This window comes from Emys orbicularis, chromosome 25 (assembly GCF_028017835.1).
Source record: "Emys orbicularis isolate rEmyOrb1 chromosome 25, rEmyOrb1.hap1, whole genome shotgun sequence".
Lineage (NCBI taxonomy): Eukaryota > Metazoa > Chordata > Testudines > Emydidae > Emys > Emys orbicularis.
Genome location: NC_088707.1, coordinates 1,319,263 through 1,335,195, shown reverse-complemented (window position 1 = coordinate 1,335,195; position 15,933 = coordinate 1,319,263). Strand labels below are relative to the sequence as shown.

The following is a 15,933-nucleotide window of genomic DNA, read 5'->3' as shown; positions in this document are numbered from 1 at the left end:
GAGGGATCCCTGGTCTTGGTTTGGGGGGCTGGGAGATATCCCCTGGGTCGGTTTGGGGGGCTGGGAGGGATCTCCTGGGTTGGTTGGGGGGCTGGGAGGGATCCCCTGGATCGGTTTGGGGGGCTGGGACGAATCCCTAGTCTTGGTTTGGGGGGGGTGGGAGGGATCTCCTGGGTCGGTTTGGGGGGCTGGGAGGAATCCCTAGTCTTGGTTTGGGGGGGCTGGGAGGGATCTCCTGGGTCGGTTTGGGGGGCTGGGAGGAATCCCTAGTCTTGGTTTGGGGGGGCTGGGAGGGATCTCCTGGGTCGGTTTGGTAACCCTAGTTGGTAACATTGTTTCCATCGGACACATTGCTCCCTCGGGGGCGTGGCCGGCCGCTGATTGGCTCCCGGGAGCGCCGCCCCCCAGCTGGCCGGGCGCGGGTTGGCGGAAGCCGCCGGGCCGGGAGCTGGATCCGGCCATGGCGCTCGCCGCGCTCCTGCTGCTGCTGCTGGCGGCCGCCCCGGCCCCGGCCCGGGCCCCGCAGGCGGCCGACGCGCGGCAGGAGGCGGCGGTGCGGGAGCTGCTGCAGCGGCTGCTGGGGCCCCGGGCGGCCGCCGGCTTCGCCGTCTCGGTGAACCGCTCGCTGGCGGCCGGCGGGCTGGACACCTACCGGCTCAGCTCCCCGCCCGGGGCCAAGGAGCGGGTGCGGGTGGCCGGGTCCAGCGGGGTGGCCGCCGCCGCCGGCATCTACCGCTACCTGCGGGAGCTCTGCGGCTGCCACGTGTCCTGGTCCGGGGCGCAGCTGCGGCTGCCGGACCCGCTGCCCGCGGTGCCCGGGGTGATCAGCGCCACCAGCCCCAACAGGTAACCCGAGCCCCCGGCCTGCCCCCCCCACCGCGAAACCCCGGGCCCCCGGCCTGTCCCCCCCCCCCCCCCGCGGGCCCCTGTCCCTGGAGCCCCGGGCCCCCGGCCTGCCCCCCCCCCCCGCGGGCCCCTGTCCCTGGAGCCCCGGGCCCCCGGCCTGCCCCCCCCCCCGCGGGCCCCCGGGCGTCCCAGGCCTGGGCAGGAGCCGGAACATGGAGTCGGTGCCAGGCCGCGCCCTGCCCCGCCCCGGGCCCTGGCTGTAGCCTGCGGGGCTCTCCCGGTGCAGGGCCCGGCTGGCTCAGGCAGACCCCGTTCCTTGGGGGGAGTCGCTGCTTCCCCCAGAGGCAGAGTCCGGTGACGGGGCGCCCGCCCTGGTCCCCTGCGGGAGCCGGTGCCTGGTGCAATGATCGGAGCTGACCGGCCCCTGCTCTCCTGCAGGCAGACCTGGGCCAGGAACGGTCCATGGAGTCCCAGCCCTCGGGCTGGGCCCCGAATTCCCAGAGCCTGGGGACGGGGAGGGGCTGACGGGGGCTGGGGGCTGCTCGGGGCACAGCAGAAGGCAAAGGGATGCTTCTGGCCTTGCCTTCGTGCACGTGGGGCCTGGGCAGCGAGGTGCAATGACAGGCTCATGCACGCTGTCCATTGCCAACTCTGCCGGGGGGGCAAGATATGGGGGGCTTCCGCCTGGCATGGAACCGCGCCTGGGAAGCAAGCGCTGAAAGTGGCATGTGCTGAGGGTTCTCTTGTTCTGCGTCTGTTGCACATGCTGCCGGTACCTAGCTGGGGTGACTGGGGCAGGCGGGGACCCAGGGGTGCTGTTCCTTGTAGGGTGACCAGATGTCCCCATTTTATAGGGACAGTCCTGATTTTTGGGTCTTTTTCTTATATAGGCTCCTATTACCCCCCACCCCCGTCCCGATTTTTCACATTTGCTGTCTGGTCACCCTAGTTCCTTGTGATGGTTTCACCCCCAGAAGCTACTTCAGAAAACATCTGTTGCCCGTTTGCTTCCTGTGGCGGAGCGGGGAGCGGGGCGGATTTGACCTGGGAATGTTGCAGGGGAGTTACATTGGGGATGGGGGACTTCCCTTGAAGGAAGCTACCTGAGCTGTAACCTGAGCCAGGAGGGGGGTTGGAAGAAGTGACTCCTTCTGCCCGGGAGACTGAACAAAGGAGAGGAGGAGCAGAGGGGAGGGGGCAGAGAGCTGCCCGACGAGGTTTTGTTTTCAGTCTTGGGCTGGGTGGAGGAACGCAGGGAACCCCAAGCTGGGGTCTAAGCTCCCTAAACCCCCCAGAAGGACTTGATTGAGGGGTTCGGGTTGTACCTACACGCTCTGCTTGGGACTGTGTTCCTGTCATCTAATAAACCTTCCATTTTACTGGCTGGCTGAGAGTCACGGTGAATCTCAGGAAGAGGGGTGCAGGGTCCTGACTCCCCCACACTCCGTGACACTTCCCAGCCCTTGAATTCCATGTAACAAGCTCCCCCCCCGGACCTGGCACAGCTGGAGATGCCATGGACAGGTTTGGTTCATTTACCACCAGTCTGGGTCTGCCAGGGCCTGGGCGTGTTTCTGCAGCTGGGGGCCTCTCTCACCCCCCGCGTCTGTCCTGAATGTTGGCCCTACCTGGAATTTAGATGTCATGGGCCAAGTGTGTGGCTGGTGCAAGGGAGTGGAGTTAATGGAGCTTACACCAGGGATGTCCTTGGTCCTGTATCACTGAACCCCGGGTGCGAGGATGCTGGGTGTCTGGCTCTAGCATCTCTTCTGCTCACTGTGCAGCTGCTCTGGGGTGGGCCCGGGACGGGACCAGCGGATTCTGCTGCAGAAAGGGCCCTTCCCCATTTAACAGGGAGCTTCAGTCAGCTGTCTGCAGCCTTCCCAGGCAAGAGGAAGCGTCTCCCTGCCCTGGAGCGGCCCCCACGCTGACTGAGAGTCGCTTGGATCCTTGCTGTGCTGCTCGTATGCACTAGTGCCCTTGGCTGGGTCCTGAACACGCCATGCTCACACCAGCAAAGATCGACCCAATGAGCTCCGCCACTGGGGCTCCTTAGGGGAGCCTTCCCTTGGCGTGTAAGTTGACAAAGGTCCTGGCAGGTGCATAGGGGCTGCGTGGCTTGGTTGGTTTTGCCACATGAAAGCGAAGGAAGTATCCTGGAGCAGAGGGGTTGCACATGCAGGTCCTTGGACACCAATCATCTTCCCACAAAGCCGCCCTGGCGCTCGGCCTGTGATCTGGTGCGGCTAGCCAGGAAGCTTTGCTTAGTGCTCCTTCAGCCGGAAGGCGAAGCCCTGCAGCGTTTCCCACTAGCTGCTGAGATGGATCCAGGCGAGCTGCTCGGGGAAGGGGCTTGGCGTGGTTCATTACCGTACAGTGAAATCTTGTGGCTCACTCTCGAGATCAGCTGGAAACTTCCTCCAAGCTGCAAGAACAGCAGGGGGATAAAGGGGAACTGTTCATGTAAAGATATTGCCTTACCGTCGTGCGCTGCAGGAGGTCTCAGCGCCTGGTCCTTGCTGTCCTGTGTGCTGCTTGCACTTCATTAGTCTTGGACAATGACCGTTCCTCTCTGTCTAATGTGGAGGATGGACCCTTTGGGTTGTTGCAAGCCGGGTCAGTTTCCCTGCTAGGCTTGGCATGAGCTGTAGGTGTTTGAGCTGCAAAACACACAGGGGGATGTTGAAATCGGCACAAAAAACTGTCTCCATTGGAAAAACCAAGTCCCTGTGGTAGCATTAGGGGTATAACGTTTGCCCCCGTGGGAAGAGGCTGCCTGAGTTAATTCTCCAGCATCCATGGGGCCAGCGCTGGCCGGGAGCGGACAAGACGCCTGGATGCACATTAAGCTCCATTGCGAGGAGCTGCCTGCGTCCCGATTTCTTTCAGTCCCGCCAACCTGGCTGTGGTCTCCCGGGGTGGGGTCAGGAGTCTGGCGGTTTCTCGGAAGCATCTGTTCTCTCCGCTCCCAGGTTCCGCTACTACCAGAACGTCTGCACCCAGAGTTACTCCTACGTGTGGTGGGACTGGCCTCGCTGGGAGAGAGAGATTGACTGGATGGCGCTCAACGGCATCAACCTGGCGCTGGCGTTTACTGGGCAGGAGGCTGTTTGGCAGCGGGTTGAGTATTTGATTGGTGTCTCTAGTGAAGCTGTGTTGCATGCAGGGCCCGGCTGGGGCTTTTCAGGAGATTGGGGAGACACGTTAAATGTATTGTCCTGGGACAGCACAGAACAGGTCGCTCTGGAGGGAGGGCTGCCGTCTGGGGGGTGGCCCAGCCCCTCGATGCCTGACTAACATTGGCAGGCTGGGGGGCAGCAGCTGACCAACAGCACAGCTGTCTCTGTTCAGTGTGGCCAGGTAGAACAGCTGTGTATGCTGAGCCGGGGCTGCAAATGCTGGGCTTGGCCAGAGGGGAGCGTTCCCAGCATTGGGCATGTCCGGGCCAAACGCGCCCTGCGGAGTTGGGTGAGCGTCCTGCTCAGCAGGGCAGGGTCTCCCTGTCGGCAGCAGCTGGGACCCGCAGGAGGGAGCAGCTGACGTTGCTGCCTGTGTTCTTCCCCTCGTTCGCTCCAGGTGTATCTGTCCCTGGGCCTGAACCAGTCTGAAATAGACGAGTACGTCACCGGGCCTGCCTTCCTCGCCTGGAACCGCATGGGGAACCTGCACACCTGGGCGGGGCCCTTGCCCCTGTCCTGGAACCTAAAGCAGCTGTACTTGCAGGTAGGTACCTGCGCTTGGCTCATGGCTGGGGCCGGGTCTGTGCGCACCCAGCCTGCATGTTGTGGAGACGCCCCCCCGACAGCGCTCCCTGCTGAGCTCCCAAACGCTGCCGAGCTCAGTGGGCAATGCCAGAGAAGCACGTGGGAGCCAGGGGTGTGGTGCCGCCCTGCTGCCCACAGGATGCAGGGGCCGTGGATAAGCTCCCAGGGGAAGGGCCCTAGGAAACGCGAAGAGACCCTGAACTGATCTGAGTATTGTCTCCATCAGTCCCTCTGGCCTGAGAGCCGCTCCTGTGCTGAGCTCCAAGCCGGGCGTCTTTTCCCCTCTGTCTAGTGCCCGTGGGCTCGGAGCTGTGTTCAGGGCTCCGACCGGGGGCTGGAGACTCCAGACGGATACGCTCACGTGGCGCAGGCCTGTCCCTGAGATGGGTGGTGCAGCCCCCTGCGTCTCCCGGCCCATGTGCCCCCTTTATCCGGCTTTTCCTCCTTTCTCCCAGTACAGGATCCTGGAGAGGATGCGGTCGTTGGGAATGATCCCGGTGCTGCCGGCGTTTGCGGGGCACGTCCCCAGGGGCGTCTTGAGGTAGATGCAGATGTGTGAGCGCGTCAGGGTTGGGGCTTGGGCAAGACCAGTTCTCCCTGATGGGCGTCTCTCCCCACCGAATGTGACTCAGCCACATGTGCCTGGAAGCAGCAGAGACCCATGGGACTGACAGCTGTTAGGGATGTAAGCGGTTAACCAGTCAGCATTAGGCTTACCGTTAACCAGACCTTAACTGTGTACCGTGGTGGCAGGCCGGAGCAGCCCCGGCCCCCAGTCGCAGCCTGGCAGGCAGGTGGCACCCCATCCCCGGCGGGCAGGCAGCTGGAGTGGCCCCAGCCATGCTGGGCTGTTGGGACCCCAGGCCCTGCCACCCCGCACTGGGAACGACCGTGGTTAACGGTTAACTGGCTAAACGATATAATTTTAATGAGTTAACTGGTTACCTTTTTAACGGATATTGACATCCCTAGTCGCTGTCGCACCCCTCTAGGCCAGGTTCCCCGGGCGTGCACCCACGTGTAGAGCTCTGCAGTGCTGGGCGGGTTGGGGGAGCCCTACCCCCCGCTCTGACTCCTGGCTGCTGGTCTGTGCCATAGGGCTTTCCCTCGAATAAACGTCACTCGGCTTGGGAGCTGGAGCAACTTCGACTGCACCTACTCGTGTGCCTACCTCCTGGACCCCGGAGACCCCATGTTCCAAGTGATCGGGACCCTCTTCCTGAAGGAGCTGATCAGAGAGTTTGGCACGGATCACATCTACAATGCGGACACCTTCAATGAGATGAGCCCCCTGTCCTCCGACCCTGCCTACCTCTCGGGGGTCAGCGCTGCCGTCTTCAGATCCATGACTGGAGGTAGGACCCGAGCAGGAACCCAGGCTCCTCCTAAAGGGGCTCTGCCTTGGGGAGCCTTCGCTGCGCAGTCAGGCCTGGGCCTGTGCAGGGAAGGGGAGCCGGGAACCTTTGGGTCAAGGCTGGTCTGGATTCCTCCCAGCCGGGGCTGCAGCTCCAACCGTCCCCAGGCTGCGCTGGCTCGGTGGCCCAGCTGGAATGCGTTGGTCATTTCAGGGTGGTGGCAGCCTCCGCAGAGGAGGGGCGTGGTGAGGGCTCTGCAGGGCAGGGGCATTAGCGAGACCAGGAGGGCAGTGCACGGGGGAGCCTGCCTGGGCTGTACGGCTCTGGGGACTGTGGCCGCCAGGCCCTTTCACATAGTGAGCTCCAGGGGCCGGCAGGGAGGAGGACGCCCTGGGCTGGCACGGCTCAGAGCCAAAGGGCTTTATAGGGAGTGACAGGTGTGGGCGGCTCTGTAATGGGAGGGCAGCGCGTCCTGATGTCACTAGTGGCTCTGTGTGTGTCTGTCCCCAGCCGACCCCAACGCGCTCTGGCTCATGCAGGGCTGGCTCTTCCAGAACCAGCCTGACTTCTGGCAGCCGGCCCAGGTGCGGGCCCTGCTGCGCGGCGTGCCCAGCGGCAGGATGATCGTGCTGGATCTCTTTGCGGAGTCCAAGCCCGTGTACCAGCGGACAGAGTCCTTCTACGGGCAGCCCTTCATCTGGTGCATGCTGCACAACTTCGGCGGCAACCACGGCCTCTTCGGCACGGTGGAGAGCATCAACCGGGGCCCCTTCGACGCCCGGCGCTTCCCCAACTCCAGCCTGGTGGGCACCGGCCTGGCCCCAGAGGGCATCGAGCAGAACGACATGGTCTATGAGCTGATGAGCGAGCTGGGCTGGCGCCAGGAGCCGCTTGACCTCCAGCAGTGGGTTGCCAACTACTCCCAGCGGCGCTACGGCACCAGGAACGCGGAGGCCGCCGGCGCCTGGCAGCTGCTGCTCCGCAGCGTCTACAACTGCTCGGGGCTCTGCGTCAACCACAACCGCAGCCCGCTGGTGCGCCGGCCGTCCCTGCGCATGGCCACGGAGCTGTGGTACAACAAGAGCGACGTCTACGAGGCCTGGCGCCTGCTGCTGGACGCCGCTGCCGAGCTGGGGGCCAGCCCCACCTTCCGCTATGACCTGGTGGACGTGACCCGGCAGGCCGCGCAGCAGCTGGTGAGCGAGTACTACCTGGAGATCAAGCAGGCCTTTCAGAGCCGCTCGCTGCCGGAGCTACTGACCGCCGGCGGGGTGCTGCTGTACGACCTGCTCCCGGAGCTGGACGCCCTCCTGGCCAGTGACCCCCACTTCCTGCTGGGCCGCTGGCTGGAGCAGGCTCGTGCCGCAGCCACCAGTGACAAGGAAGCCGAGCTATACGACCTGAACGCCCGCAACCAGGTGACGCTGTGGGGGCCCAGCGGCAACATCTTGGACTACGCCAACAAGCAGCTTGGGGGGCTGGTGCTGGACTATTACCGGGTGCGCTGGAGCCTCTTTGTCTCGGCGCTGGTGGAGAGCCTGAACACTGGCACCCCCTTCCACCAGGAGCAGTTCAACCAGGCCGTCTTCCAGCTGGAGAGGGGTTTCGTCTACAACGGCAAGCGCTACCCCTCCCAGCCGGCCGGCGACACGCTGGAGATCGCCAGGAAGATCTTCCTCAAGTATTATCCCCACGCCATGCGGCGCGGCTGGGCGGGGGCTGCCTGAGGGCCGGCGGCTCTGGGACCTTCCGGGGATGGGAGTGGCGTCTCTGCGGCTGGCCTGGTCTCTCCCATGCCGGAGATGCTGGTGCCCCCAGCTTCTGTCCCCCCCTCCCAAGCCTCTGCCAGAGCCTGAACCAAGGCCCTGGACCCAAAGGGAAACCGAGCAGGAGCCTTGTGCTGCGTGTGAGCGATGCTGCCGCGTGGGCGGGAGCAGGACCGGGCTGGACCTGCCAGTGCAGCACAGCGAGCTGGGGAATGAGCTCCCGGGGAAAGGGCTGGAGGGACTGATCCTGCACTGGCCCTCGGGGCGCTGGGATGCTCTGACCTGACCAGTGTCTCCATCGGCCCAGCCTTGCGGCTTGGAGGTTGATCCCAGCGTCTGGGGGAGGCAGCTGGATTGTGGGGCAGAGGGTGGACGAGGCCTGTTGCAGGGGCAGGCGGGACAGAGGGTGAGAATGCTGATCCCTTCGGGGCATGGGATTCGCAGATGGGGGCGGGGACAGACACTGGGATACCATGGTGCTGGGTGCAGACCTGAAATGGGCATATGTGGGTAGTGCCCGCCTTGTAGGTGATGCCCTCGCTGCTATAGGCTGGAAAAAACCAAGTGCAGTTTCCCCACCACTGGCAGCTCCAGGGCTTTGGGAGCTCTCAGAGGAGGGAATCGCTTCAGAACAGGCTGAGGGGCAGGAAATGCAGCGGGACCCTCCCAAGCTCTCGGTCCGGGGAGGGGAGTGTTAACACGCTGCTATTCCGGGCTCTAAAGAACAAAAATCAGGAGGCCGGAAAGCTCCAATCCTGCTGCTTTGATGCCATTGCAAAGTGCGCGCTGCAGCCAGCTCCCTGCGTATCGCACCCCCTGCCCAGGGCTAGGAGGAGACGCTGCCTCGCCTGCACCTCCCATCTGTCCCTGGCTAGGGGGTGCTGCCTCAACTTCTCCTGTTCCCCCGAAACTGCCTCCCAGCCCCTGAGTGTTGGAGCAGTTCCAAGGGCTGTCCCCACTCTTCTCCCCACATGCCATCTCTGCTGGTCTCAAATGGGGGCAGATCTGCCCCAGAACAGCGACTCGCCCACATGGGGTTATTCCTAGTGCCAGGACCTGTCTGGTTGGGGGCTGGCTCCCCACTCCGTACCCCTGTGTGCCTTTGTACTAAACAAAAACAGACTTCGGGGATATATTTTTACGAGGACAGTTATATTTTTACACCAGGGACCCCCCACTCGCCCCCCTCCACCCAGAGTGCTCTTCTGGGCCTTGCCCCCTTCCCGCACCAGCACGTGAGCTCCCAAGCCGAGCTGGCATGTGTCTGAATTCCTCCTTGCACCTGGTTCCAGTTGCTGCCAGCCTCTCTGGGGAGTGAGGGCTGCTGCCGGAGCACGGGGCTGGGCTGCAGTGGGACTGTCTCTCTTTTAGCCGAATGATTTTTATACGCTTGTGTACGTTGGTTTGAACTGGCAGCACTTTTCGCAGACTGATGCCCGGACTGTGCCTGCCAATTAAAGACCTGGAATCCGTTCATTCTGCGCCTGGGGTGTCTCTTCCCCATCCCCTCACGGCGTTCTTAGCAGAGGGCGCCGTGCATAGCGGGGCAGGGAGAGTGGCAGCTGTGAATCAGAGCAGGTCTCTGAGAACAGCCAGGGGCTGGCGTTCACAGCTGCAGCAGTCACAACACGGCCGCATCCCGGACAGGCTGTCTGCAGCCAGCCAGCTGTTCTGATGCTGCGGGACTCGGCTCAGAGGGCAGAGCTCTGGGGGCTCCATGCCGGTGGAGTTTGGCTGGAGGTGCCTGGCCAAGGTACCCTTTTGTGGGTCTTAAATGAGCAACTGCAGGGGCCTGGCTTTGGATGCCCCTGGACCAGTCGCTCCTTCCCTCCAGTTAGGTCCCAGAAGACTGGAGAAAGGTTTGACATTCCCCATCTGTAGAAAGGGGACCAATGACGCGCCAGGGCACTATAGGCCAGTCAGCCCAACTTCGATCCCTGGAACGGGACCGGAACAAATGACTAAACAATGCATGTGTCAGCACCTGGTGGATGACGAGGGCTAGCCAGCCTGGATTTGCCAAACTAGCTGAATTTCCTTCTTTGGCAGGGTCACTGGCCGAGGGAAGCAGCAGCCGGGCTTTGGTGGCTCCAGGGGGAGGAGTGGAAGCTCCTTTGCTGGGGCGCCGGCGTTAGTGGGGGCTTGGATGAAATGGTGGCGAGCGCACAGGGAGCGATCCTGTGCTGGCCCTGCCCCTCGGGGAAGGATCAGGCTGAGCCCAGGGGTCTCTGCTGGCCCCAATTCCTACCTATCAACCCCACACCCCACTGCCCACCATGGCCGCCTGAGGCTGCCACAGCCCTAAGCCTGTGTCCTGGGCTGGGGTGAGGCCATTTGTCACCTCCTGCAAACAGGCTGCCCCTGCCCCACCACACCCCTCCCCGCTCCGCGCCTCAGCCATGGCCTCTCGGCTGGAGTCTTATCTCCCCGAGTGCGGAGAGTGAAGGAAAAGGGAAGCTCTGCTGGGGGTGGAGGCGGGACGGGGAAGAGCCCAGCCTTGAGATAAGAAAGTAGACAAAATAGCGGAGCCCACAGCCCCTCGGCTGCCTCCAGGAGCCAGGAGTTGCAGCTGCGTTGGATGCTCTGTCTCCGAGCCGGAGCCAGCGATGGAGAAGACCGTGGTGCTCATTACAGGCTGCTCCTCGGGGATCGGCCTGGGGCTGGCTGTGCGCCTGGCCTCGGACGCCTCCCGCAGGTTTAAAGGTACGGCCAGGGCTTGTGCAGCCGTGAGCGGGAGCTGGTCCTGACCCAGCGGCTGGTGCACTCCAGTGCAATGGGCGAACGAGGGGCTGGCAGATGCATGTTCCTTAGCTGGGAAGGAGCCGGGCTCTGCGGCCCCAGGTGATGGGAGCAGCGGCTGTGGGTTGGAGATGGGGATGCTATGGGGCTGGGCAAGGTGGGGCTGACGGGACACACTCCATTAGGAATACAGGCCCTCTAGGAAAAAGCACTGGGGATGCTGGGAGCTGGGGTCCAGGCTACTCCCTCCCAAGCAATCTCAGCAGAATGAACTCCCTGGGGCCGGAGGGGCAGATGGTCCTGGGCAGGTCGCAGCCTCGGGGAGAGGAGGTGACTTGGAGACGTGTGATGTCCAGCAGGACAAGGAGCGCCTGGCGATGAGCTGGCTGGGGCCCTGAGCACTTGGGGGGCAGTAGCTGCTCCTGGTCCATGCAGATGGGGCTCCCTAGAGATCACCCCTTCTGCTGCATCCCAGGAGGTGGGGGAGCCGAGTCACTTGCTCTGAGCCCGCATGGCCCTGGAGGGAGGTGGCCCCTTGGCTGAGCCGGGCCAGGACAAGCCTTCGGTCTAAGGAGAGCGTGGGCTCCAGGTATCTCTGGGGGGGGGACATTAGGGAGAGACTTGCATGGTGCAATCCGCGGCAAAGCCTTTGTCCCGTAGCAGGAGGGTCTTTGTACTCCCCAGAGTGGGGGGGTCCCCTGGAGGCAGAGAAGATCCCCCACCAAGTGCCCAGGGGCTGGGGGGGATTGTGATCAGCAAGCTGGGCGCTCGTTCTCTCCTAGTCTATGCCACCATGCGCAATCTGGCCAAGAAGGAGCGGCTGCTGGAGTGCGTGCGGGGCTGCCACGCCAGCACCCTGGAGATCCTGCAGCTGGATGTCACTGACCCGCTCTCGCTCGCCGCAGCCGCGCGGCAGGTGCAGGAGCAGCGCGTCGACGTGCTGGGTGAGCCAGTCCGGCCAGGCGGCTCTGCAAGCCCCGTGCGCCTCGGCCCTGCGCCAGCTTCCTTCCCGCCCCCCTGAGCCAGCCCTGGGAAGGGGGCCTAGTTCCCAGCCAGCCCTCTGCATCTCTCTGCCTGCTGGGCACCAAGGCAGATCTGTCATGTGTGACAGGTCCTGGGGGTTTGCACAGCTCAGACCCCACTCGCCAGCTCCTCGAGGGGCTCCCCCGGGCCGAGCCTGCAGAGCCACTGAAGGAAAGGGAGGCCCCCGGAGCAGTGGGGGGAGGGCCAGTGTGAGGCCCCCGCCCCCTGACACGTGCGTCTCAGAAGGGGATAATGTCCAGTCCTGCTGCTCCCGCGGTCCCTGGGGTTTGTCATAAAGCCCCAGCACCTGGAGCCCTGTGACTGGGCGAGAATCGCGCTTCTCGCTGCGAAAGAGACGGAAGTGTCCAGCCCTGGTGTTGGGGTGGCGGCTGGGATAGGTGAGCCCTAAGGGCTCGGACCCCAACGGCCGGTGACCAGAGCCCTGCGCTTCAGATTTCTACGCCAATTTCATGCCGTTTTGGGGGCTGACTCGTTATTTTTGAATGCGTGGGGCTGGCACTGTGGGGGGCGTGGGCCCCAGGAAGCTCCCTTCCCTGCACCCCTCTAACGGCGGCTCCTTGCTGTGCCCCGCCAGTGTGCAATGCTGGGGTGGGGCTGATGGGCCCCCTGGAGACCTGCTCCTTCCAGGCCATGAAGACCATCTTCGACGTGAACGTGTTTGGGACCATTGGCACCATCCAGGCTTTTCTGCCCGGCATGAAGCGTCGCAAGGCCGGCAAGATCATCATTTCCAGCAGCGTGGGGGCGCTGCAAGGTGAGAGACCCCCTCTGCCCCATGGGGGAGGTTCCTCCCAGGCCAGGCTTGGTCTGCAGCCCCGTGCCTGTGAAACCCAGCGACCCTGCCCTCTCCCCAGGTGCCTGCTCACTGCACAGAGCTGTCTGCCCCTCACTGCAGCCTGGGCCTCGCCCTTCTTCCGGCCACGCATGGCCTCACCGTCCGCCAAGGACCCTGCAGAGAACGGGCCCCTCACAATGAGTGACTGCAACAGGAGCCTGTGCAGCTGCTGTGGCAAGGTGGGGATTGGGGAGCAGCTCCCCCCACGTGCACACACTAGGACAGCCACGCCTGTGTTCTGTGATGCTGCCTGTGGGTACCCACGTGGCCTTGCAAATCCCTCCTCCTGGGTGTGAAATGTGGGGCCCAGCATAACGTCTGAGCTCCTGGGGGCTGTCTGGGAGGAGCTGGCCAGGCTCCCCCTGCCGGTTCTCACCCGTCCCTCCCGCTGTGCCCTAGGGATCCCCTTCAATGCCGTGTACTGCGCCAGCAAGTTTGCAGTGGAAGGTCTGTGTGAGAGCCTGGCTGTCATCCTCCAGCAGTTCAACGTGCAGTGAGTACCGCCGGGAGCTGGCGGTGAACGGGCCTGAGGCCACGCAAAGTGCTTTACGCCTGTCACTAGCACTCGCTGCCCTGCAGACACCTCGGGGGTGGAAGGAGGCGGCTGTAGCCTGGTGCTATTGTGCAGTAGTTTAGGACAGGAAGGGAAGAATAATCCTGCAGCCAATTGATCGTGCAGGGGGAGTTCCAGGCAAGAGGATGGAAGCCCCCGAATCGCTGGGGTTCATCCATTCCTGGAGTGTAAGGCAGGAGGGACCGTTAGATTGTCTGGTCTGGCCTCCTGCATGGCACAGGCCAGAGAATTCCCGCCGGTTCCCCCGTCCTGAGCCCGAGAGCTGGGGTCTGACTAAAGCATCGCCCAGAAAGGCGCCAGTCAGGACCTGCAGACCCCCGGAGACAGAGGAACCACCACTGTCCTGGGGAGCGTGTTCCAGTGATTAATCACCTGCCTGGTCACAAACCGCGGCCTTATTTCTAACTGGAATTTGTCTGGCTTCGGCTTCCAGCCGCTGGTTCCTGTTCTGCCTTTCTCGGCTAGCTTAGGGAGCCCGTTAGCACCTGGTATTTTCTCCCCGGGAAGGTCCACCCACGCTGTGCTAGTCCCCGCTCAGTCGCTGTTCTGGGAAGCTCACCAGCCTGGGCTCGATCAATCCCTCGCTCTGTGCGGCATCATCTCCAGCCCCGGAATCGCTTCTGTGGCTCTTTCCTGTAGCCTCCCCAGTGTCTCCACACGATGCTCGCCCCAGGCCTGCAGGCAGCATTCCAGCACCGCTCACACCACGGCCGGCTACGGAGGGGAAATCCGGGGGGGCTTGGAGACGTCCAACGTGCCATCACCCTCAGCCCTAGCGTGTAACGGTTGTGATCTCCCTGCTCCCTGCCGCTGGGCCTGTGTCACGGAGTCCCCGGGCGATGCTCTGGAACTGCTCCCCACAAAGCCAGTCAGGACTTTGGGGAGCCTCCTCTCCCATGGAGCAGACTGTCTTCAGGGCAAGAAGCTCACACGGCTTCACCTCCTGGATCTGACCTTGGAGCATTCAGCATATGCCCCTCCGTGCACTTCCCACAGCGAGTCCGCCCAGGCGGGGTCCTGGGGAAGCCAGAGGGTCCTGCACCCCCACTTCGAGTCAGATGTGACTCTTAGCCAGCCAGTAAAACAGAGGTTTGTTAGATGACAGGAACATGGTCTAAAACAGAGCTTATAGGTACAAAGAACTGGACCCCTCAGCCGGATTGATCCTGGGGTCCCACGCGCCAGACACCCCCGTCTTCTGCCCTCACTCCTAGTCCCCAGCCAGCTCCAAACTGAACCCCCCTCCAGCCCCTCCTTTCTGGCCTTTGTCTCTTTCCCAGGCCAGGAGGTCACCTGACCTCTTTGTTCTCCCACACCTTTAGCATCCCCTTGCGGGGGGGGGGGGGGAAGGAGGCCATTAGTTGCTAGGCGACAGAGGGTCGGTCAGAAACTGAGGCACCCACACAGTATTCAGAGGAAACATTAAGAACAGTCCCACTTCGTCACAGCCTGTCCCCGTCACACACACACACACACCCCCGCTCCTGGGGGCCATGGGCTCAGAGATGCCATATTGCAGAGCTGGTGCAAGATGCCCGGTACCCAGGGCCTGGGGGTGAAAGCCCCTCTGTGCATGCGTGTAGGGTGTCACTCGGGGCTCTGCCCCTGGGCGGGGTGGGGCGTGCTGGCTCCGTCTGCACAGGCACCTGCCCCCTGGCAATTCCCCGTCTCTGCTCTCTCTTCCTGCAGCGTCACGCTGATCGAGTGCGGCCCGGTCAACACGAGCTTCCTGGCCAACCTGCAGCGGACGGACGCCGAGGGCAGTGCACTGCAAGGCCTGGACCCGCAGACCCGCGCCCTGTACAGCCAGTACCTCCAGCATTGCCAGAGCCTCTTCCGCGACGTGGCCCAGGACACCGAGGAGGTCCTGCAGGTCTCTCCCAGCTCCCTGCTTCTCTACCCAGGGGAGCGGGGCAGGGCCAGGGGCTGAGAGCAGCCAGGCTGCCGCGGAGCGGTCCCGGCAGAGCGCTATCTAGCCCTGGGGAGAAGAGCCCTGAGTCAGCAGTGATTGGTGCAGCCGCCCCCTGACCTCACCCTGCCAGCTGGGGCCTATCCCTGCCCCCCTTTCCCAGAGGAGCATAGGGGCAGGGAGCCCGGCCCAGCCCTCTCTGCCCATAGGAGCCTGAAGTGGGGGCTGCTCCCCGGGCAGGGGTGGGGTCCTTACAGCCCCAGGCAGGTCTATGGTCCTGTAATGCTGACGCGGCCCTGCTCTTCCCGTCAGCGAGGGGGTCCCCAGCCCCCAAGGGGTCCCCTGTCTTACCACTGGCTTGGAGCTGTCGCTGACACGCCCCCTCTCTGCTTTCCCCAGGTGTTCCTGGAAGCCATCTGCGCCCCCTGCCCCCCTCTGCGCTCTTTCACCACCCAGTTCTTCATGCCGCTCACCCGGCTCAAGCTGACGAGCCCCGACGGCTCGGAGTACGTCCGCGCCATGCACAAGTTCGTGTTCTCTGCGGGCAAGGCCCAGGGCGACCAGGCGTGAGGGGGAGCAGCGGGGCTGTCCCAGAGCGAGGGGCAGGTTCGGCGTGAAGCAGCCCCTGTATTGCCCTGAGTTTGTAGGGGGGCCTGTGCTCCCCCTGGAGGGAATACGACCCTGCCACGGAGCTCCAATAAACGTGTCTGCTCCCTGCATGGCTCCTGGCTCCATCCACCCCAGCACTACGCCCTGCAGTCTGCACTGCCCTGGGGGGCTGCTGCAAGGGGGGTATGTGGGATGGTGCTGGGGCAGCGCACACTGCTCAGGTTGTGCCTGCCATGGGGGTGGATGGGGCTGGGACCCCAGGACACCTTGTTAAGTGCCACAATCACTGCGGCAAACTGAAGGGGACTCCGGGCCATCCCCATTCACCTCCCCAGCAGGCGTGGGAGGCTCATGCTGGCAGTGGGTGGAGGCAAAACCCACCAGCCACTCTAGCCCCCATGGCAGCCTGGGGCAGCGCTGGGCCTTGCGTGGCCGTGGGGGGGTCTGGCACTCCCACCCCTTGCTGCTCAGTATGAGCTGTAGTTTGCTGGT

The 15,933-nt window shown here is 63.6% G+C and overlaps 2 protein-coding genes across 2 annotated transcripts; both read left to right on the top strand.

Moving 5' to 3' along the window:
* The first annotated feature begins 460 nt into the window (after window positions 1-460).
* NAGLU (N-acetyl-alpha-glucosaminidase) lies at window positions 461-7,692 on the top strand. Its single transcript, XM_065422792.1, has 6 exons — window positions 461-846; window positions 3,819-3,966; window positions 4,423-4,569; window positions 5,066-5,151; window positions 5,709-5,965; window positions 6,476-7,692. Exons 1-6 carry the CDS (start codon window positions 461-463, stop codon window positions 7,690-7,692), a joined length of 2,241 nt encoding a protein of 746 aa, XP_065278864.1.
* Window positions 7,693-10,337: 2,645 nt separating this feature from the next.
* On the top strand, window positions 10,338-15,402 carry HSD17B1 (hydroxysteroid 17-beta dehydrogenase 1). Its single transcript, XM_065422763.1, has 6 exons — window positions 10,338-10,434; window positions 11,253-11,414; window positions 12,089-12,268; window positions 12,749-12,842; window positions 14,613-14,796; window positions 15,232-15,402. The coding sequence occupies exons 1-6, from the start codon at window positions 10,338-10,340 to the stop codon at window positions 15,400-15,402; spliced, it is 888 nt and encodes a 295-aa protein (XP_065278835.1).
* The last annotated feature ends 531 nt before the right edge of the window (window positions 15,403-15,933 follow it).